The sequence below is a fragment of the Scomber scombrus genome, chromosome 4 (assembly GCF_963691925.1).
Source record: "Scomber scombrus chromosome 4, fScoSco1.1, whole genome shotgun sequence".
Classification (NCBI taxonomy): domain Eukaryota; kingdom Metazoa; phylum Chordata; class Actinopteri; order Scombriformes; family Scombridae; genus Scomber; species Scomber scombrus.
The window spans coordinates 32,129,884-32,156,939 of NC_084973.1; the positions used below are offsets into that span (position 1 = coordinate 32,129,884).

Consider the following 27,056-nt stretch of genomic DNA (forward strand, 5'->3'; position numbering starts at 1 on the left):
GGTTGTTAAAAAAAGAGGAAAACTATCATATTTGGTGAAGTTATGAGGAGAGGTATTGTTTATCATTGACGGTAAACACACACACGTACACACACACAGACACACACACACTGACACACACATTGACACACTCACATTGACACACACACACATTGACACAGACACACACGTACACAGACACACGTACACAGACACACACGTACACTCTCACACAAACACACACACACACACACATTGACACACACACTCACACATACACACACATTGACACAGACACACACACACACACTCTCACACTCACACACGTACATTGACACAGACACACACACACACACACTCACACACAAACACACACACACACATTGACACACACACTCACACATACACACACATTGACACAGACACACACACATTGACACACACACTCTCACACGCACACACACACACACACACACACACTCACACTCTCACACACACACACACACACACACACACTCTCTCTCACACACACACATTCATTTTCATTTTCTACTTTTGTACTTCATTACATTTCAGAGCTTTTACTTTCTTACTTTTACTTGAGTAATTAGAGTCGTTATATTAGTAGCATCTGAACTTCTACTTAAGTTCATATAGTTAATACTTTAACTACTTCTGCAGAAAACAGAAAATATTCACATTTAAAAACCTGGAAAAAGAGAATTTGGGCCTTTTTCCTTCTTAAAAACTGACTCAAAACTAAGTCTAACCTGTAGTTCAATCAGTTAATGTAGTTACAGCTGTAGACCAAAACCTAACAAATGATAAATAAAGTAATATATAATGAGCTGAATCCTGCTGCAGTCAGATCAAATAAACAGAATCAATCTTAAATGAGGTGTAAATGTTGAGTTTTTTGGCAGTGAGCTAGCGTGCAGCACACTGACGGTTGGAGTCTGTCTTCATCTGCGGTTTATTTTTGGAGATGTGTGTGTTCTCAAACATCAGGTAGGAGTCCACTCTCCGTTTCGACATCATCAGCAGCAGCCTTCCCCAGAAAGGAACAGTTAACCACATACTCGTCCTCGCAGGTCATCTGATAAAAACAACTGTCTGCATTAGCTCTCATGAGTTCATGAAAGTGAGCGTTGACAGCAGTTCCCTCCGGATGTGACACGTGACAAACCGGCCTGCTCTCTTCCTCTTTCTGTGGAAAGCAGCCGTTGACTCGTCGCGTCTGCCGGTCGACCTCTCCGCTCTGCTCGGGCGTGGACGAGGCGTCGGGGTCGCGGCAGTTCACGGCGTAGTCGGGATGGAGGGACAGCAGAGAGACCGGAGGAGGAGGAGGCTGCAGCGGAGGAGGCTCTGTGTTTGTGACGTAGTTCAGGTCCAGCTCGATGATCAGGTGACTGAGAGACAGACCGGGTTTGTCTTCGTCGTAGTCTTCTTCTTCTTCTGTGGTGGATGAAGACTTCGGGCCGATGATGATGAGACTTTTCTCTCCAAGCACGTCTTTCACCTGGAAGTCCTCGATGTCCAGAATATTCCTGTCAGCTGTTCTCTGGAGGAGGAAATACATCAATAACACACTGTAACTGTCTGTGTGTCAGTGGTGAAAGTAACTAAGTACATTTACTCACGTTTAATTTGAGGTACTTGTACTTTACTGTAGTACAGTTTGAGGTACTTGTACTGTACTGTAGTACAGTTTGAGGTACTTGTACTTTACTGTAGTACAGTTTGAGGTACTTGTACTTTACTGTAATAGGTTTTGAGGTACTTGTACTGTACTGTAGTACAGTTTGAGGTACTTGTACTTTACTGTAGTACAGTTTGAGGTACTTGTACTTTACTGTAATAGGTTTTGAGGTACTTGTACTTTACTGTAGTACAGTTTGAGGTACTTGTACTTTACTGTAATAGGTTTTGAGGTACTTGTACTGTACTGCAGTACAGTTTGAAGTACTTGTACTTTACTGTAGTACAGTTTGAAGTACTTGTACTTTACTGTAGTACAGTTTGAAGTACTTGTACTTTACTGTAGTACAGTTTGAGGTACTTGTACTTTACTATAGTACAGTTTGAGGTACTTTACTGTAGTACAGTTTGAGGTACTTGTACTTTACCGTAGTACAGTTTGAGGTACTTGTACTTTACCGTAGTACAGTTTGAGGTACTTGTACTTTACCGTAGTACAGTTTGAGGTACTTGTACTTTACCGTAGTACAGTTTGAGGTACTTCTCACATGCTTTCATTTCAATAAATGTTCAAATGATCCAATATTTCATCACAAATCAAAGATTAGAGAAACAGTCCAAACACTGAAAACACATTTGTGTATCAGAACTTAGTTTTTTCTTCTTTCCTCTCCCATTAATCATCTCACCACCCCTCACATTTATCTGCTGACCCTTTGGAGGGGCCCCACCCCTAGGTTGGGAACCACTGGACTAAACTAGCTAACTGTATATAAAGTAGTGTAAACTAGCTCCACCTCCAGCAGCTACAACAGTAACATGCTGCTCTAACACTGATGCTTCACTATTAATAATCTAATGATGTCATAATAATAATATATCAGTCAGAGGGACCAAACCACTACTTTACTGTAATACTGCATACTACATCACTCATAATACTGCAGTACTTTTACTGTAATACTGCATACTACATCACTCATAATACTGCAGTACTTTTACTGTAATACTGCATACTACATCACTCATAATACTGCAGTACTTTTACTGCAATACTGCATACTACATCACTCATAATACTACAGTACTTTTACTGTAATACTACATACTACATCACTCATAATACTGCAGTACTTTTACTGTAATACTGCATACTACATCACTCATAATACTGCAGTACTTTTACTGTAATACTGCATACTACATCACTCATAATACTGCAGTACTTTAACTGTAATACTGCATACTACATCACTCATAATACTGCAGTACTTTTACTGTAATACTGCATACTACATCACTCATAATACTGCAGTACTTTTATTGTAATACTGCATACTACATCACTCATAATACTGCAGTACTTTTACTGTAATACTGCATACTACATCGCTCATAATACTGCAGTACTTTTACTGTAATACTGCATACTACATCACTCATAATACTGCAGTACTTTTACATAATACTGCATACTACATCACTCATAATACTGCAGTACTTTACTGTAATACTGCATACTACATCACTCATAATACTGCAGTACTTTTACTGTAATACTACATACTACATCACTCATAATACTGCAGTACTTTTACTTGTTATGAAGTATCCACATGTTGCAGGATTTTAATCTTGTTACATTCTGAGCTGTTTCACATTTAGTTGAAGTATGCAGCAATAATTAAAAAAATTACATAAAAGTTCTTTTTTTTCCTTTTCTTTGTATTACAGAAGAGGATCTAAGACAGAAAACAGAAGTTTAAAGGGGAAGTCCAACAATTTTACGGACTTTTTTAAATGAAAAAAAAAATCTGGGAGTGTGCAGTTAGAAAGAAGTGAAAAGGTTAAAAGGTTATTTTTTTAACCGTCCACTGTGAACTATTTAAAGAGTCTGATTACAGGGATGAACTGAACAATAAATGATCCAAAATCTGACTTCTCATTTACTGGAGACGATAAAATCACAAGATATTTAATCTATCTGCCAATTAGATGAGAGTATTTCTACTTTTATTAAATATAAATCAACATATCAACAGTGTTCAGTCTGATTCTCTCTTATTTTAGCCCTCCTGTTGTCCTCGATTCAAGGGAGGAAAGGAAAGGAGGAAGGAAGGGAGGAAAGGAAAGAAGGAAGGGAGGGAGGAAGGAAAGGAAAGAAGGAAGGAAGGAGGGAGGGAGGGAGAAAGGAAAAAAGGAAAGAAGGACAGAGGAAAGAAGGAAGTTAGGAATGAAGGAAGGAAGGAGGGAGGGAGAAAGGAAGGGAGGAAGGAAGGAAAGAGGAAAGAAGGAAGGAAAGGAAGAGAGAAGGAGGGAGGGAGGAAGGAAAGAGAGGAGGGAAGGAAAGAAGGAGGGAGGGAGGGAGGAAGGACAGAAGCAAGGAAGAAAGGGGGATGGAGGAAGGAAAGAAGGAAGGGAGGAAGGAAGGAAGGAAGGAAGGAGGGAGAAAGGGAAAGAGGAAGGAAGGAAAGAAGGACAGAGGAAGGAAGGAGGGAGGGAGGGAGGGAGGGAGGGAGAGAGAAAGGAAGGAAAGAAGGACAGAGGAAAGAAGGAAGGAAAGGAAGGTAGGGGGAGGAAAGAAAGAGAGAAGGAGTCAGGGAGGAAGGAAAAGAAGGAGGGAAGGAAAGAAGGAGGGAGGGAGGACGGAAGGACAGAAGCAAGGAAGAAAGGGGGATGGAGGAAGGAAAGAAGGAAGGGCGGAAAGATAGAGGAAGGAAAGAAAGAGAGAAGGAGGGAGGAAGGAAGAACAGATGGAAGGAAGGAAGGGAGGAAAGAAGGAACAGTCAAAACAGACGGGGTCATTTTGACCCAGGAGGACGACAGGAATTGAAAAGCTGAATTGTTTATGTGACACATTTAGACGGAGGTGTGATTGTTTGCAACAGTCAGCAGCTTAAACTTTACTCTAAACGACAGTAAGGACTCAGGTTGGAAGATGGTTTAACGTTTCCTATAAAAAGCAGATTACCTGGAGATGTGGGTCCATCAGCCACTGGCCGGTCGTACTGCCCCGAGGACTGGAGATGGGCGGGAAGAAGTACGACTTGTACCTGCAGAGTGACAGAGAAGTTGACAGCTGATGAAACAGCATATTCATCATCATTTTATCTGATTAAAAAGAGCAAATGTTGAGCTCTATATTTATAAGATTTCAGGAAGCTTCTACGTAAACAGTAAGCAGGATTTCACTTCTTATTTTCCTTCTTTACTCCAAATGTTCAATTTCTCAAATCACATCCATACATATATTTCAGGCATTTCTACAAATGTTCACCTCTAGTTTTGGAACGTTGACCATGTTTATTATCCAACATCAGCTTAACCTTTGTGTCGTCCTCCCGGGTCAAATTGACCCTGTCTGTTTTGACTGTTCTTTCTTTCCTCCCTTCCTTCCTTCCATCTGTCCTTCCTCCCTCCCTCCCTCCTTCTCTCTTTCTTTCCTTCCTCTCACTTTCCTTTCTTCCTTCCTCCCTTCCATCTTTCCTCCCTTCCTCCTTCTCTCTTTCTTTCCTCCCCATTACCTTCCTTCTTTCCTCTGTCCTTCCTTCCTTCCTTCCCTTCCTTCCTCTTTCCTCCCTTCCTTCCTTCCTCCCTCCCTCCCTCCTTTCCTTCTTTCTTCCTCCCTCCTTTCCTTCCTTTCTTCCTCCCTTCCTCCCTCCTTTCCTTCCTTTCTTCCTCCCTCCTTTCCTTCCTTTCTTCCTCCCTTCCTTACTTGACTCGAGGACAACAGGAGGGTTAATATGTTCCCTTTAACTACAGTATAAAATGATGCACGCTGCAGTAAGCAGGTTTGGATTTGTTGCTGTCTTTGCTGCACAGTGCATTAGAAAAACTGTCTTTTGTCTCCTTTTTCCTCTTTATTTGTGGCTTGTAGTCTAAATTATAAATGACATCTGCAAGAAATACTGCAGCTTGTATATTCTTCCTGTCGTCCTCCTGGGTCAAATTGACCCCGTCTGTTTTGACTGTTCCTTCTTTCCTCCCTTCCTTACTTCCGTCTGTCCTTCCTCCCTCCCTGCTTCTCTCCATCCCCCTCTCTTCCTTCCTTCCTCCCTCCCTCCCTCCCTCATCCTTTCCTTCCTACCTTCCTTCTTTCCTCCCTCCCCCTCTCTCTTTCTTTCCTCCCCCCTACCTTTCTCCATTCCTTCTTTCCTCTGTCCTTCCTCCCTTCCTTCTTTCCTCCCTCCCTCCCTTCTCTCTTTCTTTCCTCCCCCGACCTTTCTCCATTCCTTCTTTCCTCTGTCCTTCTTTCCTTCCTCCCTTCCTATTTTCCGTCCTTCCTGCCTCCCTCCTTTCCTTCCTTCCTCCTTCCCTCCCTTCCTTCCTCCTTCCTCCCTTCCATTCTTCCTTCTTCCCTTCCATTCTTCCTTCCTCCCTTCCTTTCTTCCTTCCTCCCTTGACTCGAAGACAAAAGGAGGGATATTAAACATCACTTTTATGACTTTTCATCTTTAAGTTACACCAATAATAAGCAAAAAAAAGATGTTAAATTGAACTAAACAGACCAGTCTGATGCTGGTGAGTGTATTTCAGTGCCTGCTCCTTTAATCTCCCATTAGATTATTGTTTATACTACACATTAAATAACAGAGACAGTAATATGAAGAACAAACAGTGAAAGCAGGACTCACACAGTCCTGGACAGGATGGAGATGATGAACGCAGCGACAGCCAGCAGCAGCAGAGGAGTAACCGTAGCAACCACCGGGACTTCATCTGGAAAAAGGGAAAACAAACACACACACATATATATAATGCTCGATTAATTTCTGTAAAACACATTAAACAAAAGAAGAGAAACACTTTTTAATCAGATGAAGTACTGAAGGGATGATTCTGGTTTGTCATTTTATGTTGTCTGAGTATTTTGTTTGTTTTGTGTGTAATGACCTTTAACCCTCCTGTTGTCCTCGAGTCAAGGAAGGAAGGGAGGAAGAAGGAAGGGAAGGAGGGAGAAAGGAAGGATGGAAGGGAGGAAGAAGGAAGGAAAGGAGGAAGGGAGGAAGGAAGGGAGGAAGAAGGAAGGAAAGGAGGGAGCAAGGAATGAGGGAAGATAGGAGGGAAGGGAGGGAGGAAAGGAAAGAAGGAAGGGAGGAAGGAAAGGAAGGAAGGAAGGACGGAGGAAAGGAAAGAAGGAAGGTAGGAGGGAGGGAGAAAGGACAGAGGAAAGAAGGAAGGGAGGAAGGTAGGGGGGAGGAAAGAGGGGAGGAAGGAAGAACAGAAGGAAGGAAGAAAGGGGGATGGAAGGAAGGAAAGAAGGTAGGGAGGAAAGAGAGAAGGAACAGTCAAAACAGACGGGGTCAATTTGACCCGGGAGGACGACAGGAAGGTTAGGGGTAACTGTGGGAACATGAAAACGAAAGCAAAAATGGTCATAGTGAAAACAACCATTACACATAACAGTAAGTATGATGCACGATTATCAACGAATTCCTCACAAGTTATTGTAGTGTTTGTTTTTGTTCTAACGATGAACCAACACAACGGTCAGGATGTGAAGTTAAGAAATAAAAATGACTACCTTATTTTTAAAGGAGGGTTCACTTTGAAAACAACAGTCATGAGAACAAAGTGTTAACATTACATTACATTAACATGAAGTGTGTTTATCCTCCTGATCATACTGACCATTACAAGATCCTTCATCATGGTTACTATGGAAGGGATGGAGGAATAAAGGAGGAGGAGGAAGGAAAGAAAGAAAGAAAGAAAGAAAGAAAGAACAAGAAGAAGGAAGAAGATTAGGAAAGAAAGAAGGAAAGAAAGAAAGAAAGAAAGAAAGAACAAGAAGAAGGAAGAGGATTAGGAAAGAAGAAAGAAAGAAAGAAAGAAAGAAAGAAAGAAAGAAAGAAAGAAAGAGAAACAAGAAAGTAAGAAAAAAGAAGAAGAGGAAGAAAGAACAAGACGAAGGAGGAGGAAGATGAGTAAAGAAAGAAAGAAAGAAAGAAAGAAAGAAAGAACAAGAAGAAGGAAGAGGATTAGGAAAGAAAGAAAGAATGAAAGAAAGAAAGGAAGAAAAACAAGAAAGTAAGAAAAAAGAAGAAGAGGAAGAAAGAACAAGACGAAGGAGGAGGAAGATGAGGAAAGAAAGAAAGAAAGAAAGAGGAGGAGGAAGAAGAGGCAATAAAGAACAAGAAGAAGGAGGAAAGAAAGAAAAAGAGGAAAAAAGAAAGAAAGAAAAAGATGGAGGAAGTAAAGAAATAAAGAAAAGGAGAGTAAGAAAGAGAAAGATGGAGGAAATAAAGAGAAAGAAAAACAAAAGAAAAAGCAAGACAGAAAAAGGAGGAGGGAGAAAGAAAGAACAAGACAGAGGAAGGAAAGAAAAAGAACAAGAAGGAGGAAGGAAAGAAAGAACAAGAAGGAGGAAGGAAAGAAAGAACAAGAAGGAGGAAGGAAAGAAAGAACAAGACAGAGGAAGGAAAGAAAGAACAAGACAGAGGAAGGAAAGAAAAAGAACAAGAAGGAGGAAGGAAAGAAAGAACAAGAAGGAGGAAGGAAAGAAAGAACAAGAAGGAGGAAGGAAAGAAAGAACAAGACAGAGGAAGGAAAGAAAGAACAAGACAGAGGAAGGAAAGAAAGAACAAGGAGGAAGGAAAGAAAGAACAAGAAGGAGGAAGGAAAGAAAGAACAAGAAGGAGGAAGGAAAGAAAGAACAAGACAGAGGAAGGAAAGAAAGAACCAGAAGGAGGAAGGAAAGAAAGAACAAGACAGAGGAAGGAAAGAAAGAATGAAAGAAAAAGAAAGAAAGAGAAGGAACAACGAAAGCAAGGAAGAAAGGAAGAAAACTCCAACGATCTGAAGCTTCACAGAAACATCCCGAGACGATAACTCGTGAGAAACTCACTGAAGTTGGTCCTGAAGTGGATGATGTCTCTGGAAACGTCATCAGAGGAAAGCTGGAGGGAATATTCAGTGTTTGGCTCCAGCTGGAGGAAAGTGTGCTGAGACCTGTCTGCAGATATCAACAGGGCTGGAAAGCAGAGGAACAATTCATGTATCTGAACCATAGACTTGTATATAAGACATGGACGTAACATCCGTGATGTCACCCATTGGTTTGTGGACTGCTGCTCGGAGGCCAATAGTATCGGATCTGAGCAGCGCCATCTTGAACATTTCAGGTGCATGGAAGGAAAGGAGGGAAGAAGGAAGGAAGGAAAGGAGGGAGGAAGGAAGGAGGGAAGGAAGGAAGAAGGAAGGAAGGAAGGAAGAAGGAAGGAAAGGAGGGAAGAAGGAAGGAAGGAAAGGAGGGAGGAAGGAAGGAAGGAAGGAAGGAAGGAAGGAAGAAGGAAGGAAGGAAAGGAGGGAGGAAGGAAGAAGGGAAGGAAGGAAGGGAGGAAGCAAAGAAGGAAAGGAGGGAGGGAGGAAGGAGGGAAGGAAGGAAGGAAGGAGGGAAGGAGGGAAGGAAAGAAGGAAGGAAGGAAGGAGGGAGGAAGGAAGGAAAGGAAAGAAGGGAGGAAGGAAGGAAAGGAAAGAAGGAAGGAAGGACAGAGGAAAGAAGGAAGGGAAGAAGGTAGGGGGAGGAAAGAAAGAGAGAAGGAGGGAGGGAGGAAGGAAAGGATGGAAGGAGGGAAGGAAGGAAAGGAGGGAGGGAAGGAGGGAAGGAGGGAAGGAAAGAAGGAAGGAAGGAAAGGAGGGAGGAAGGAAGGAAAGGAAAGAAGGGAGGAAGGAAGGAAAGGAAAGAAGGAAGGAAGGACAGAGGAAAGAAGGAAGGGAAGAAGGTAGGGGAGGAAAGAAAGAGAGAAGGAGGGAGGGAGGAAGGAAAAGAAGGAAGGAGGGAAGGAAAGAAGGAAGGGAGGAAAGAAAGAAAGAGAGTAGGAGGGAGGGTGCAGTATCGGATCTGAGCAGCGCCATCTTGAAAATTTCAGGTGCATGCTGGGAAAAATAAAAACAGGGATTCTACTTATATGGGCATCAGGAGGAGCATGAGGCGCCCTCCTGAACCTGTGAACCAATCAACCTGTCAATCACGACGTAGCCACGCCCTAATGCATACCCTGCTTTATCGTCACATATAAAATCAGGGAGGCCAAAATGTCCCAAATGAACATCATACTGCATTGAAGAAGGCTTTAAACTAGCGATTGAGACCATAAACACATTTTGAAAACATTTACTGAGGTTAGAAATCAAGTGAGAAGTTGGTGAATTCTCCATTGACTTGTATAGAGACGGAAGTCCTTTTGACACCAAAACGGTCGCCCCCTGGTGGCCTTTTGATAGAATACAGTTTTAAGTTACTTCCGCGTTGGCTTCATTTCAGAGGACTGGAACTCCCCGCCTGGTCTGAACATAGAAAGTTGGAACAAAATAAGTTAAATCTTATCAAGATAAAGATGATTATGAAGATGCTCGTACTTTGTGTTTCTGCGTCTCTCTTCAGCGTCAGAGTGTATCTGTTCACTCTGATTCGTCCGTTCTTTCTCTTCCTCTGCCACGCCCATCCAGCCGTCACCGTCGTCTTGGTGACGTCCATCACTTCCAGTCGGACGGCTTCCATCAGAGCTGAAAGAAACACATTTAAAAACAATACATCCTGTCACTGTGGAGGGTTTAAGCAAGTATAGTCCTCCCTTCCTTCCGTCTGTCCTTCCTCCCTCCTTCTCTTTCCTTCCCCTCTTTCCTCCCTTCCTTCTTTCCTTCCTCCATACCCCTTTCTTCCTTCCTTCTGTCCTTCTTTCCTTCCTCCATCCCCCTTCCTTCTTTCCTCTGTCCTTCTTTCCTTCCTCCCTTCCTCTTTTCCTTTCTCCCTCCCTTCCTTCTTTCCTCCCTCCCGCCTACCTTCCTTCTTTCCTCCGTCACCATAGTAACAAAAAGACTTTGCTACTAAAACACTGTAACGTTCAAACATAGAAGATGAAGATTTCACTCTTTACTCTCCTTGTTCTTCCTCTTCCTTCTTGTTCTTTCTTCCTCTTTTCCTCCTCCCTTTCTCTCTTTCCTTCTTTCTTTCTGTCTTCCTTTCTTTCTTTCTTTCTTTCTTTCTTTCCTTCCTCCTCCTCATGTATTCCTCCATCCCTTCCATAGTAACCATGATGAAGGATCTTCTAATGGTCAGTATGATCAGGAGGATAAACACACCTCATGTTAATGTAATGTGATGTTAACACTTTGTTCTCATGACTGTTGTTTTCAAAGTGAACCCTCCTTTAAAAATAAGGTAGTCATTTTTATTTCTTAACTTCACATCCTGACCGTTGTGTTGGTTCATCGTTAGAACAAAAACAAACACGACAATAACTTGTGAGGAATTACGTTACAATCTAAAGTGTTACCAAACATCTTCTAATATTCATGTAATAAAACTGGTTTGTTGTGTTTTTCATCCTTCATAACAATGTATTAGTATTAGAAATGTGCTTATTGTATGATGGTATGAATTAGTAATTTAATTATTTGCATTAGTATAGGAAATTATTATTATATAGATTATAAGATCATATTTTATAAGTGTTGACTTCGTCTCACTCCTTTTTCTGATGTGGTTGATAATCTTGCATCATACTTTCTGTTATGTGTAATGGTTGTTTTCATTATGACCATTTTTGCTTTCTTTTTCATGTTTGTTTTCTCTTTCACACATTCGAAGTATCAATTTGTCACCAGTGTAAAATACATTGTGTGTGTCTGTAATCATGCAAGAAAACCTGAATTATTCCTCCAGTACTTCATTTGATAAGACAACACATGTTTTGTCATTTTACTTTTTGGCAAGAAAAATCCTGTTTTTCATCTTTCATAACTGTGAAGTTGGGTTAAATTGTGGATTTATTCCTCCATCATCTACATTATAAATGCATTATGAACAGGATTACAGCAAGAAACACACACATATGGTCTGATGTACTAAAGGTCTGTGTGTGTAAAAACGTGCAAACTTGACATCACCTGCAAAAAAAAAAGTGCAAGCTGATCTACTAACGCAGCCCACTGAGGTTTGCATCTTTCAAATGTGCAAAAAGAAGATAATACATGCTGTCCATTTAGTACGTTTACCATAATGAATGTAATATGAGGCGTTTTAACCCCAGTGTGCAAAATACAGGGAGGAGAAAATGCAAATATGTTATTTATCACACGCATTGTGATTTACCAAACCTGAAGGTATTATTTCTGACGCTAACTGCGTCTATAAATAATAAGTTTGAAGGACAGGTATTAACTGGCTGTTACTATGGAGACGAGGAGAAGGCGGCACAATGACAGATTTTGCTATATCTCAATATATTTGTTAACCTCTTCCACTAGAACCTCTACTTCCAAGGGATCAGGTTTCATTTTGCTCTTGCAGCTTTCTACTCGTCCAAACTCTCCATTAACCCTTTACATACTGTTCATATTCTAACTCTTCACAAATTTGACCCAGTTTAAGTATTCCCTTTATAATTAGTCCCTATACCAACATTTTAACAACTGCATTAGTCTATAGAGAAAATAGTCTGAGTGAAGGGTGTAAGCAACAAAATGTGAATATTTGAATGGTAGGGTTCATTATAACCATTAAAACCAACCAACCAATCAACACTCACTCAGCTATACAATAAATAAATAACTGTGAGGCATATTCTGGGTCACTTTAGAAAAAGTCATGAACATTTTCATTGCAAACACAATAAACTGTTTTGCAGGTGATCTACTAATAATAACTGTGCTAATAACAACAGGTGCAGACAGTATTTAAAGGATGTTTTTATGTGCGTTAACCCCTTACATACTGTTCCAAATTTGACCCATTTTGACCTTAAAAAGCAATGAAAACATCCTAGAGTGACGTTCTTTAATCCTGCAAATTCATAATTTTTTCTAAACGTCCCATATTACATTCATTATGGTAAACCAATAAATAGACAGCATGTATTATCTTCTTTTTGCACATTTGAAAGATGCAAACCTCAGTGCGCTGCGTTAGTAGATCAGCTTGCACTTTTTGTTTTGCAGGTGATGTCAAGTTTGCACGTTTTTACACACACAGACCTTTAGTACATCAGACCATATGTGTGTTTTTCTTGCTGTAATCCTGTTCATAATGCATTTATAATGTAGGTGATGGAGGACTAAATCCACAATTTAACAAAACTTCACAGTTATGAAAGATGAAAAAACAGGATTTTTCTGGCCAAAAAGTAAAATAACAAAACGGTTTTATTACATGAATATTAGAAGATGTTTGGTAACACTTTAGATTGTAACGTAATTCCTCACAAGTTATTGTAGTGTTTGTTTTTGTTCTAACGATGAACCAACACAACGGTCAGGATGTGAAGTTAAGAAATAAAAATGACTACCTTATTTTTAAAGGAGGGTTCACTTTGAAAACAACAGTCATGAGAACAAAGTGTTAACATTACATTACATTCTTTTTTTTAAGAGTGTTTTTGAAAACATGCAATCTGTTGGACTGCACATGCCATTTACTTTTCTTTATTAGGCCCTTAATGTTCATTTAGGCTCCTGACTGTTGCTTTAAGTCACACTTGAAAGACTGTGAACCCTGCTGTTAAAGACCGTGTAAAGTGAATTCAGATATTTTCTTCTAAACACATTAAATAGGTCATAAATGTATTTCTAAGAAAGGTGTAGAAAGCATTTCAACCATTTAGATTTGAATTGTGGAGCTAGGCTTCACAAACTGTGTTTCAAGATTTCTGTGTCTGGATTTAATGGGCGGGTCTGAAAATCACCTGCGGGTTACGTAAACCGGCGGTGTTTAGCATAAACCCGACCCTGCTGCTGTAGAGTTATAAATACCTTTAGTGCACACTACTACTACTACAGTCTACAGTTAGCAAGTTAGCTGAGTTAGCCGTCGAGTTAGCAGCTGAGTTAGCAGCAGAAAGCTCTCAGACCTAGCGTCCATGTTTCTGGTCGAGGTGGTGACTTTGATTGACAGGTGACACTTGGTAGGGGGCGGGGCTTCAGCAGACTCGGCGTGCACTCCCACAGCGTTTGGGAGAAGAGAAATAGGCATAGACTGTATATAAGACATGGACGTAACATCCGTGACGTCACCCATTGGTTTGTGGACTGCTGCTCGGAGGCCAATAGTATCGGGTCTGAGCAGCGCCATCTTGAAAATTTCAGGTGCATGCTGGGAAAAATAAAAACACGGATTCTACTTATATGGGCATCAGGAGGAGCATGAGGCGCCCTCCTGAACCTGTGAACCAATCAACCTGTCAATCACGACGTAGCCACGCCCTAATGCATACCCTGCTTTATCGTCACATATAAAATCAGGGAGGCCAAAATGTCCCAAATGAACATCATACTGCATTGAAGAAGGCTTTAAACTAGCGATTGAGACCATAAACACATTTTGAAAACGTTTACTGAGGTTAGAAATCAAGTGAGAAGTTGGTGAATTCTCCATTGACTTGTATAGAGACGGAAGTCCTTTTGACACCAAAACGGTCGCCCCCTGGTGGCCTTTTGATAGAATGCAGTTTTAAGGCCTCATTGCAGAGGACTGGAACTCCCCGCCTGGGTTGATTTTAACACAACTTTGAAGCCTAATTTCATATATTTGGCGATTTTTTTAATCATTCACATTTGGCAGGGTGGTTAACAACACACTTTTCTGAGGTAGGTCAAACTCAGAACACATATTTATTCTTACTTTACAGACTTTAAATAGTTCAAATAGATCTTTTACCTCCCTGCTGCAGACTGGCAGGCAGAGACTGAGGAGCTCCACACTGCTGCTCGTAGACTGGGAACACGCTGATCATGTAGGACTCATCAGGGTCGACATCTGCAAACACACACACACACAGAGACCCAGAGAGAGAGAGACACAGACACACACATAGACACACACACACACACACAGAGAGAGAGAGACACAGACACACACACACACACATAGACACACACACACACACATTAACACACACAGAGACAGAGAGACACACACACACACAGCATACACACACACACAGCATGCACACACACACACACAGCATGCACACACACATACACACACAGCATCCACACACACACACACACACACACACACACACACACACACACAGAGACACAGACACACACACACACACATTAACACACACAGAGACAGAGAGATACACACACACACACACATAGACACACACACACATTAACACACACAGAGACAGAGAGACACACACACACACACACACACACACATACAGACACACACACAGCATACACACACACACACACACAGCATCCACACACACACACACACAGCATGCACACACACAGAGACACACAGAGAGAGAGACACAGACACACACACACACACACATTAACACACACAGAGACAGAGAGATACACACACACATTAACACACACACACACACACACACACACATTAACACACACAGACAGAAAGACACACACACACACATACACAGACACACACACACACACACACACAGAGACACACACACACATATACATCTTCAGTTCTTTCTATATGAACTCGTGCATATGAACCTTTTCCTGCAGCACTTAAACAAACATATACATGACTACAGACATCGAGTTGATTGTGAGAAAATAAGATTAATGATGATAGTTATAGCGAGCGCTGAGAGGGAGAGGAAAGAAAGGCTAACCGCCATGAGACAGATCAGAGAGTAGATGGTGTCAGATAAGAAGAGGAGCTCACACTAATAAATATATCACATGCAAAAAAAAAAACTAACTCTCAGTTTCGAGAGGTGTGTGAATAAGTTTCCCTCCCAAAGTTCAGCTGCTGTCAGTTTACTTACTTTCCATTATTAGAAATGTTCATTATATCTGCTTATAAGTACATTATAGTGTTATGAAGCATTTATTACCTGTTGGGAGGAAGGATGGATGGGAGGAAGAAGGAAGGAAAGGAGGGAGCAAGGAAGGAGGGAAGGAAAGAAGGAAGGGACGAAGGAAAGGAAGGAAGGACGGAGAAAAGAAGGAAGGACGGAGGAAAGAAGGAAGGAAGGAAGGTAGGAGGGAGGGAGGAAAGAAGGAAGGAGGGAGGGAGGGAGGAAGGAAAGGAAGGAAGGATGGAAGGAAAGAAAGAGAGAAGGAAGGAAGAAAGGGGGATGGAGGAAGGAAGGAAGGGAGTAAAGAGAGAGGAAGGAAAGAAAGAGAGAAGGAGGGAGGGAGGGAGGACAGCTGGAAGGAAGGAAGGAAGGAAGGAAGGAAGGAAGGAAAGAAGGAGAGAAGGAAGGAAGAAAGGGGGATGGAGGAAGGAAGGAAGGAAGGGAGTAAAGAGAGAGGAAGGAAAGAAAGAGAGAAGGAGGGAGGGAGGGAGGACAGCTGGAAGGAAGGAAGGAAGGAAGGAAGGAAGGAAGGAAGGAAAGAAGGGAGGGAGCAAGAAAGGAGGGAAGGAAAGAAGTAAGGGAGGAAGGAAAGAAAAGAAAGAAGAACGGAGGAAAGAAAGAAGGAAGGAAGGTAGGAGGGAGGGAGGAAATAAGGAAGGAGGGAGGGAGGGAGAAAGGAAAATAGGAAGGGAGGAAGTAAGGGAGGAAGGACAGAGGAAAGAAGGAGGGAAGGAAAGAAGGAGAGAAGGAAGGAAGAAAGGGGGATGGAGGAAGGAAACCACTTTTTTACTACATTATCATTCGTTATCTGCTGACGCCTCCATTATAATGTGTGATAAACAGTTTTTAACATTATGCACATACTGCTTATTAATACTAAACAGGGAGACTTCAGGTCAAGTGTCAATGAAGATGAATCAGGAGTATTTTTAGACGCTGCTGTACCTTTAATGACAGTGGAGGTGTTGGAGGCACTCACTCTGCTCCAGCGGCGGTTAGACGGACGCGTCTCCGGAAACCACTGGACAGTAAAATGACTGACGGGGCGTTCAGGGACCTCCCACTGGACCCGGAGGTCTTTGACAGCCGGGAAAGAAGTAAAGACCCACAAGTTTCTGACGGAGGGTACGGCTGCAAGAAACCAACAGAACAACAGCAGGATTATTAGTGTCATAATAATAATAATAATAATAATAATAATAATATGATGATGATGATGATCATGGTTGGTATTGTTTAAAGAAAAAAAAAGAAGGAACATGATCTGCAGATTCATCAACAAACACCAACGTCATATAATCAGCTGTCAATATTCACATCTCTGATTTCAGACCTGCCTGCAAGCCCCTGAATGCACCATATTATCAATGACATCATGCATCCTGAGTGTCTTTTTTTAAATACTTTTAATGGTGGGCGCCAAAAATATGAAAATTATTCCTTCCGTCTGTCCTTCCTCCCTCCCTCCTTCTCTCTTTCTTTCCTCCCTTCCTTCCTTCCATCTGTCCTTCCTCCCTCCCTACTTCTCTCCTTCTTCCCTTCCTCCACCCCCCTTTCTTCTTTCCTTCTGTCCTTCCTCCCTCCCTCCTTCTTTACGTCCCTCCTTCCTTCTGTCCTTCCTCCCTCCCTCCTTCTTTACGTCCCTCCTTCCTTCCTTCCTTCCTTCCTCCCTCCTTCTGTCTTTCTTTCCTCCCCATTACCTTCTTTCTTTCCTCTGTCCTTCTTTCCTTCCCTCCTTTCTCCTTCCCTATCTCCTCCCTTCCTTCCTTCCTTTCCTTCTTCCCTCCTTTCCTTCCTTCCTTCTTACTCCCTTCCTTCCTTGACTCGAGGACAACAGGAGGGTTAATTTTAAATAAGTTTTCATACTTTATCCAGTTTAGTTAAGGGTACGCTGTAAGATATCTGATATTCTTAATCAGCTAAATAACATTTGGTTGCATTAAGTTCACTTTTATACTAATTCAGCTTCAAGAGGACAGGTTGCCTTTTGGACTTGTTTTCATCTTTATATGTTATAAGTTTTATTTAATATTATTTATCATGTTTTATTTGTACAAGCAGACAAAGTGAAGGACCTTTTTCAGTCAGTAAAATGTTTAATCAACATGTTTAATTCCCACAGATAGAAACATATTAAGTGTTAAATATCACAGATTTAAATCAGTAATTATTTGCCCCACAGTTCATCTACATCTAACCCTCAGTAGTTTCTCTCCTGCTCAGTTAAACACATGAAACAAGCTAATTAAGTGCAAACTTTAAAAAAAAGGACCTCCTGCCTGCAGAAGTGCTGCAATGCATTAAGTTTTATCTTCAGATCATATCTCTGCTGCTGCTTCCTTCTCTGATAACAACACACATACATATAAACTCACATACGTACAGGAAGTTGCTTAAATGTGCACTTTTTAAAACTCTGATAATGTTTATGTAATAAAGCTGAACACTGATAATCATGACTGGCAACAGCACAGAGTAGCGTGTGCACGATGATGTGCACACATTTCTCCCTTTCTTTCCTCCCCCTACCTTCCTCCCTTCCTTCTTTCCTCTGTCCTTCTTTCCTACCTTCCTTCTTTCCTCCGTCCTTCCTTCCTTCTTTCCTCTGTCCTTCTTTCCTACCTTCCTCCTTTCCTCTGTCCTTCTTTCCTTCCTTCCTCTTTTCCTTTCTCCCTCCCTCCTCCTTCCTTCTTTCCTCCCTCCCTCCTTCTCTCTTTCTTTCCTCCCCCTACTTTCCTCCCTTCCTTCTTTCCTCCGTCCTTCCTTCCTTCCTTTTTTCCTCTGTCCTTCCTTCCTTCCTTCTTCCTCCCTTCCTTCCTCCCTCCTTTCCTTCCTTCTTCTTCCTTTCTTTCCTTGACTCAATGACAACAGGAGGGTTAAATAAATGAAGAGTTCATGTTTAATAACTCACTTCTCTGTCTGCGTGTGTCGATGCTGAGATGTGCAGCAGGTCCGTATCCGGCCTCGTTGAAGGCCGTTACCGTGACGCTGTAGTTCCCATCGTCCACCACTAGGGGCGCCGTCACCCCTGTGATGTTTTGAATCCGTCTGTTCTGAACAGGCGGCGTCTTCACCTGCTCGTAGCTCACCTGGTATCCTAGGATACGACCTCCGGCTTCATGGTGGTCAAGATCCTGAAAGTCGATATGTTGCACAAATTTTATATGATATTTGTTTCGTATGACAGCGCAGTGAAAACGTGTCATTGTAACGAGAAAGTATCACATGATAAGAAAAAGATTTTGTCATCCAATAGTTTAATATATAATATAATAATAATGTTTTTCTCATAACAAGATAAACAACTTTATATGAGATACTTACTCATGTTAAAATGAGCAGTTTCTTGTTATACTGGGTATTAAATATAAATATGGTTATTATGAGCATGTAAACTCATTATGAGCGAGAAAACTATTAGAGGTATATTTTACTAAGGGTGGCTGCTGTAGCTTTGAGACTTTAAAAATAAAAATCTTAAAGTCTGTGTAAAGTAAAAATAAATATGTGTTCTGAGTTTGACATACCACAGAAAAGTGTGTTGTTAACCACCCTGCCAAATTTGAATGATTAAAAAAATAGCCAAATATATGAAATTAGGCTTCAAAGTTGTGTAAAAGTCTGCCTATTTCTCTGCTCCCAAACGCTGTGGGAGTGGCCGCCAAGTTCACTGAAGCCCCGCCCCCTACCAAGTGTCACCTGTCAATCAAAGTCACCACCTCTACCAGAAACATCGTCTGAGAGCGTTCTGCTGCTAACTCAGCTGCTAGCTCGGCGGCTAACTCAGCTGATAACTAGGCGGCTAACTCAGCTGCTAGCTCGGCGGCTAACTCAGCTAACTGGCTAACTGTAGACTGTGGTAGTAGTAGTATTAATTTCATTAAATCCAGACACAGAAATGTTGAAACACAGTTTGTGAAGCCTAGCTCCACAATTCAAATCTAAATGGTTGAAATGCTTTTTACACCTTTCTTAGAAATACATTTATGACCTATTTAATGTGTTTAGAAGAAAATGTCTGAATTCACTTTACACAGTCTTTAACATATTAAAATAATTAAAACTAAATATTATATTTGGTTGTTTGATGTAATTTTTTAGCCACTGAGTCGGATTTGGAGGGAAATTTGATTACAGCATAAAACAGGTAGGGGGCGCCTTTCTCCCTTAAACACAGATGAAGCATTAAAAGAAGAACGATTTTATAAAACGTACCTTCCACATGAGATGCAGGAGAGTAGCTTTACCAGAGTCTGTTTTCTCCACTCTGTAACAAACCTCTGGAGGTCTGGAGGGAGCTGACAAAAGAAACATAAACAAAGTTCATGATCATCTGTCCTTTCAGGTCTCAGTTAACCATATGTTATAAAAAAAAGACTGATATCAGGTTTCTCGGTGTGATTGTAAACCTCTTTCCAGCGTCCTCGCAGTGACGTCAGAGCTCCAGTCGCTCCAGATGCCGAACTCCATCCTGCAGGCCACAGAGAACGTGTAGACGGTAAACGGCTGGAGGTCTTTGATCGTGTGGACCAGCATCTGTTGTCGAAGTGCAGGGATCGAATCTGAAGCCTGGAAACAGAGGATGACACAAAAAAAGAGTCAATCAAGAGCATTTTTTGAACAAATTTCCCAAATGATGCAAAAATAACACATGAAAAACAACAAAAAAGTGTATTTCCATCAATAAAATACAATTTTAAAGATACATCTTTGTCTTGTTTTCAACCTTCCAACCTTCTGATTTGCTCTGTAAAGTTATTTTTTTGCCCTTTTCCTTCCCTCTAAACATCTATAAAATCAATACAGCTGGTTTTTAAAGTCCACGCGAACACTGAATGTAAGAAATGTAGAAACAGAGGCTGTAAAGCAACATTAATCTGGACGCAAACGGCTGTTAAACACATAAAGACAGTAACAGATGTGCTGCCACTACATTATTATTGTCAATATTTATTTGTGGTTGAAATATTATATTTTTTGCAACGGCTACAAGGTCCAAATGACGCCTCTGAAACCAGAAGAAGCCAAATTGTGGATTTTGTCCCCCATCACTTAGGGCCAGTTGTTCCGTACCGTGCTGAAGCACGAATGTCCCCCACTGGCCCGCACTCACATTACCTGAAACCATAGACTGTATATAATAAATGGACGTAACATCCGTGACGTCACCCATTGGATGGTGGACTGCTGCTCGGAGGCCAATAGTTTCGGATCTGAGCAGCACCATCTTGAAAATTTCCGGTGCATGCTGGGAAAAATAAAAACAGGGATTCTACTTATATGGGCATCAGGAGGAGCATTAGGCGGAGCGGGGGAGTTTGCGAGGGCTGGATCTAGCACAGTCTACACCGGCAACCTGGTGATGCTAACCAAATTAGCTGTTACGACTATAACCACAAAACTCCGGAGAAAACTGTTGTTGTAAAACAAGTTCACGGATATTTCCTGCAGTCTATCTGTCCGCACTCCTGAACCTGTGAATCAATCAACCTGTCAATCACGACGTAGCCACGCCCTAATGCATACCCTGCTTTATCGTCAAATATAAAATCAGGGAGGCCAAAATTTCCCAAATGAACATCATACTGCATTGAAGAAGGCTTTAAACTAGCGATTGAGACCATAAACACATTTTGAAAACGTTTACTGAGGTTAGAAATCCGGTCCTCATGTTCCTCCTGATGCCCATATAAGTAGAATCTGTGTTTTTATTTTTCCCGGCATGCACCTGAAATTTTCAAGATGGCGCTGCTCAGATCCGATACTATTGGCCTCCGAGCAGCAGACCACAAACCAATGGGTGACGTCACGGATGTTATGTCCATTTTTTTTTACATACAGTCTATGATTGTATCGGACTGTACTGTATCATATCGTATCATAGTGTATGGTATCATATCTTACTGTACTGCACCGTATCGTATCGTACAACACAGGTGGGTATGTGTCCCTAACCTGAGTCCACGTGTGATTGTCGACTCTGTAACGAAGCCGACAGCTGCCGTCACTTCTTGTGGTCCAAGACACGCTGACGGAGTCCTCAGTGGAGCCACGTACAGTTAGAACAAGCTGCCGGGGTTTGGCTGAGGAGAGGAAGCAAAGAGACGAGAGGATTACAGTAACGTCAGGTCAGTGTAGCGATCACGAGTCAAACAGACACTAACCTATATCAGACAGAAAACCAGAATGAGGGTGGGACCAGATCTCTCTCCCCATCAGGTAGTTTTTCATCCTGACTGTCACATTGAGGAAGGCTGACACGCTGAAGATGCCCCAACAGGAGATGATTTCATCCTTCCTGAAGGTGCAAAAGAGAGAGAAGGAAGGAAACTATTGTGATTATTCTGCAGATATAGAGTCTCAAACATAGATTGTATATAAGAAATGGACGTAACATCCGTGACGTCACCATGGCCCTAGCTACCATTGAGGACACCGAGGTCATGTCCTCTGTATTTTTTTCTTGAAGTTTTGTTTGATTGTGAAGTGAAAATAGCCGACGAGACAATTATCCTTGCATCAACGGACCGTCATGTGACACATACTTGAAGATTCTGCTGCCATGTCAAAACGAAAGTATCCGGCTATAGCCAGCGGTGGAGTGAAGCCTTGAAATCGCCAGAAATATGTTGTCTACATTTGTGAATTGGACTTGACCAATTTTTGCAAACTGTTCATTCATTGGATGAGCCCTTTTCTCCCTTTCCCAGCAGGCCGTGCTCCATTCCACATTTTAAGAACAAACAAAGAAAATAATATATTGCAGTTATAATTTTTTAAATATACAACCATGGAAGTTGTAGAATACTGAAATAGGAGTTGATTTAAGTTGCTATATTGGAAAGGATAAGAAAGAACTGGACCACAAGAATGACCATGACTGAGAAATGCACAGCAATAAAGCGTTATAAATACATCATGGATAAAGCCAAACAGTCATATAAATTGTGGTCTTATTTTTGACCACGGTATTTGAAAAATCCTGGCTACGGCCTTGGACGTCACCCATTGGTTTGTGGACTGCTGCTCGGAGGCCAATAGTATCAGATCTGAGCAGCGCCATCTTGAACATTTCCGGTGCATGCCGGGAAAAATAAAAACACGGATTCTACTTATATGGGCATCAGGAGGGGCATGAGGCGCCCTCCTGAACCTGTGAACCAATCAACCTGTCAATCACCACGTAGCCACGCCCTAATGCATACCCTGCTTTATCGTCAAATATAAAATCAGGGAGGCCAAAATGTCCCAAATGAACATCATACTGCATTGAAGAAGGCTTTAAACTAGCGATTGAGACCATAAACACATTTTGAAAACGTTTACTGAGGTTAGAAATCAAGTGAGAAGTTGGTGAATTCTCCATTGACTTGTATAGAGACGGAAGTCCTTTTGACACCAAAACGGTCGCCCCCTGGTGGCCTTTTGATAGAATGCAGTTTTAAGTTACTTCCGCGTTGGCATCATTTCAGAGGACCGGAACTCCCCGCCTGGTCTCAACAAGACATGAGGACATTCGCTCAAAAATAACACATCCTGCATGGCCTAACATGTAATTCATCAGATGTACAGATTACATAACATACATACATTATATCTGAATTACAGTGTTGAGTGTTTACTTGAAGATCAGAGAGGCGTCAGACTCAGTGAGGCTGTCAGACTGACTCCACTCACATGTCATGGACCTGGGTGGTTCTTGTTGGTAGTAACAAGACATGTTCAGGGTCTCTGCAAGGAAACAACATGACAGGAGGATCTGTTTAAAACAAGCCAGCAACAGTGTCATAATTAGTCAAATACAGTACTGTGTATATGTTTTAGGCACTTTAGATTGTCTGGATTTATTCTGCAGCATGACTACGAGCCCAATCATCCATCCAGACTCATAAAGAAGTATCCTTATCAACAAGAAGAACAAAGAGTCCTGCAGCAGACGGTTCTGATCTCAACATCATGGAGTCAGTCTGGGATTAACATGAAGAGACAGAAGGAGAAGAAGAAGAAGAACTGTAGCGACCTTTCCAAGATGGAGGAACAACAACCGACCTGCCGACTTCCTGAAACACTGTGTGCATGGCCGTAGCTACCATTGAGGACACCGAGGTCACGTCCTCTGTATTTTTTTCTTGAAGTTTCGTTTCATTGTGAAAATAGCCGACGAGACAATTATCCTTGCATCAACGGACCGTCACGTGACACGTACTTGCAGATACCGCTGCCATGTCAAAACGAAAGTAGTCAGCGGTGGAGTGAGGTCTTGCAATCCACCGGTGTCCCACCTGGTTTCCAATTTAACTGGTTTCCTTACCGAACAGCTCCAGCTGTGTTGCGCTTCCATCAGCAGATTCGTCACAAATTCACAAATATACAGCCAACATATTACTGGAGATTTTTAAGTCACAGTTATATAGTGCTCACTTCCAGAAAAATATTTGCTGCAGTAGATGTGAACTGCGACTTGAAAATCGCCAGAAATATGTTGTCATTGGATGAGCCCTTTTCTCCCTTTCCCAGTAGGCCGTGCTCCGTTCCACATTTTAAGAACAAACAAAGAAAAATAATATATTGCATTTATAATTTTTAAATATACAACCATGGAAGTTGTAGAATAATGAAATAGGAGTTGATTTAAGTTGCAAAATTGGAAGTGATGAGAAAGAACTGGACCACAAGAATGACCATGACTGAGAAATGCACAGCAAGAAAGCGTTATAAATACATCATGGATTACATTAAACTAATATATATGCCGTGGTGTTCTTTTGGATGGCTACGGCCTTGACTGTGTGCAGGTGTATCAAGGAGAACTGCTGTTGTTTTAAAGACAAAGTCATCACAGCTAATACTGATTTAATTTAGGTTTCTGCTCTTTGCTCGACTTTGGATCAAGTTAACTGATAATTAAAAAGGTATTCATGGCATTATTTTTGAAAACCGCCTCACTTTACTTTTGGTGCCTAAAACAGTGTCCGTCATGGTTAGACACGTGTGTTTGAGAAAACAAATTCTTAGAGATGTAACTACAGTAGAATGATACATATTACATATTTTATCACCTACAGTGTATTTAAGTGGACTTATACTAATAATGACTTCATTTAAAACATGTAAATGTTTCCTGATCTCCATGGTTACCAGAGTAAATGTAATATTTATAACAATTGTATTCCATTACCTTTATTTAATATAAAGTTATAATGTAAGATCATGCCAAACTAGTTGATATGGTGTTTTATTGACAATTTACTGTTTTTAAGCAAGTTGAATTATTTGGTACAAAGTTTTTATGGTTACACCACTTAGACATTTTTGCCATAATCCTCTAATATATTCTCTCAAAATGGATTAAAAGCAGAAATTTGATGCTGGGTCCACAAAAAAAGAATGTGTGCAAGTTATTCACACGTTTATTTTCATATTTTAACCCTTTAAATTGACTAAACCACATGGACACAAAAATAAACATCATTGACCCTTATGGAGAAAGTGTACTTTAGTGAATCATAAGTTTCAGGTTATAATGTGATAAATTCATGATCTTATGAATAAACAAAGCTGATCTAATTATAAAGCTCTATAACTAAATGAGTGAGTTCCCCAACAAGTCATTCTTTATGTCAAACTGAGGTCAAGTTTCTTTTATCTTGGGAACAAACTGTGAGAGGAGCCGCTGCAAAAAAAAGCTAAAACCAACAATGATAAGAACATCCGACCACCACCATACCATAAGTCTGTGTGTGTGTGTGTGTGTGTGTGTGTGTGTGTGTGTGTACTCACCCAGTATGGATGTGCTTGGTCGAGGCCCACAGTCTCTGAGGTCAGTGACACACACTTTGTCATCATTCTCACAATGCTTCAAATCAGAGTACCTCACTGTCACTTCTGAGAAAAACACACAGAAAAACCAAAGTTAGGATTCACATCGAAACTACACCTGAGGATTCAGCTCGTCAGCCTCTGAACGTTTTATTTTAAGATGTTTGACCAGCTTCCTGAACAAGATATGAACTAAAACAGACATCTGGACAATGCACCGGTCAATCATTTACTACTATATTACATCTTGAATGTGGATTAATTAAATGCTACCCAGCCTTAAAGGGCAAGAGACAGACTTTTTTTATGATGCTGCATTGTGTTTTAGATTCAGGCCAATCAGACCAAAGAAAAATCGAATCAGTTGATACATTTTTCCAATTAAACCTTCAACAAGTTGCTTCATTTTACAGGAACACAAGCTGCCATGAGATGCTGGGAACTGGGTTAAGTAATGTGGACTCCTGGACTTGAGCGTGTACATAAAAAGCCTTAACCTCAGGACTCTGCTTATGAATTTAAAGATGATTTGTGCAGAATTGACTGTTTAAAGAACCGAATGAAAGACCACAGGTTAAACTCTGCTCAGAAAACAATAACAGACAGCAATAATCTGAATTAAATTCTCTGTTTACAAGCTTAATTTAAAGCCATCTTCTTACTGAAAAGCAGGTACATCATGGCAAAGCTCAATCTAGATCTATCACATTACATATTAGAGCAAAAAGCTACTTGTTCTAGAGTAAAACAGCTTAATCCCTGCAATGCAAAAGAATACAGCCTCTTCTAATGAAAGGGTTTGTGGACAACTCACTATGAGAAGAGACACAGAGGAGGCTCATAACTGTCCAAGTAGAAAGCTGCAGTCTAAGAGACCAAAGGTCCATCTTCACAGGTTAAAAAAACAACAAAAAAACCCCAAAAGTCAGCTCTTTCCTGTCATCCAAAAACATCTGTCTATTTTCTGCAGCCACCTATTCTCCTCCTCATCAAAAAATGAACTAAAGACAGTTTTGGAATCCAGAAACAAGAGAGTGTGTGATCTGCATCTCTGATGGGTTTCGATCTGAGAGGAGGATGAGGAAGCTGCAGATAAACTCTGAGCAGCAGCGGGGGTGGGGGGTGGGGTGAGTCTGCTGTCAGGAAATTGCTTCATGCCTGTGAGTGACACCCATCAAATATGTATATTAATAAATATGCTAGCAGCAGTCCACCCGCCTCCTGTGAAACGGAGCTTGCACAGTTAAAGGTGGCGCGCTTTCATTTTTGGTCTACTTCTAGCCACACAGCGGATCTGGGATGACAAAACACTGTAATGTGCAACTCGGTGGACCGCAGTGTATGTTGCAACCAGTTTTGCCAAATAAGAGAAAAAGTTGGCCAGTCAAAGGCTAAGAGCCCCAATAATCATGAACAGTAGCCTCATTTTTTTACCTATTTTAACTATTGATCCTCAGGTGATCACCTCAGGTCGTCTTTATAATAGAAATGGTCAAATGTATAGATTTTAGATCATGTTACATTCAACATTAAAGGTTTTTATCACAGATATCTGACAGAATAATAACACGAACAGGAAGAAAGCTTCAGTTTGGATTAGACAGATATCAGTTGTCTTTGCATGTCGAGCTGATTATGCATTCATTTAAAGGGCAGCTTCAAAGTGTTTCAAGTGTGTCTTAAAACAACAGTCAGGAGCCCAAATAAGCATTAGGTGTGTTTATCTGTCTGTAATGATTCCTCCTGTTCATACTGACCATTAGAAGATCC

At 41.2% G+C, this 27,056-nt stretch overlaps 1 protein-coding gene across 2 annotated transcripts; it reads right to left on the reverse strand.

Annotated features, from left to right (window-relative positions):
• Positions 1-594: 594 nt before the first annotated feature.
• LOC133978516 (interleukin-6 receptor subunit beta) lies at positions 595-26,334 on the reverse strand. Of its 2 annotated transcripts, XM_062416774.1 has the most exons (15): positions 26,101-26,334; positions 25,248-25,352; positions 23,090-23,198; positions 21,632-21,765; positions 21,423-21,550; positions 19,877-20,036; positions 19,683-19,765; positions 18,379-18,601; positions 16,413-16,598; positions 14,333-14,431; positions 10,039-10,185; positions 8,525-8,650; positions 6,312-6,396; positions 4,649-4,730; positions 595-1,540 (listed from the first exon to the last, which is right to left on the reverse strand). In XM_062416774.1, the coding sequence occupies exons 1-15, from the start codon at positions 26,171-26,173 to the stop codon at positions 977-979; spliced, it is 2,304 nt and encodes a 767-aa protein (XP_062272758.1). In that variant the 5' UTR covers positions 26,174-26,334; the 3' UTR covers positions 595-976. The 2 variants fall into 2 exon arrangements, with proteins under 2 accessions (XP_062272758.1, XP_062272760.1); XM_062416776.1 differs by lacking the exons at positions 23,090-23,198; positions 25,248-25,352; positions 26,101-26,334 and adding an exon at positions 21,877-22,290.
• Positions 26,335-27,056: the final 722 nt, after the last annotated feature.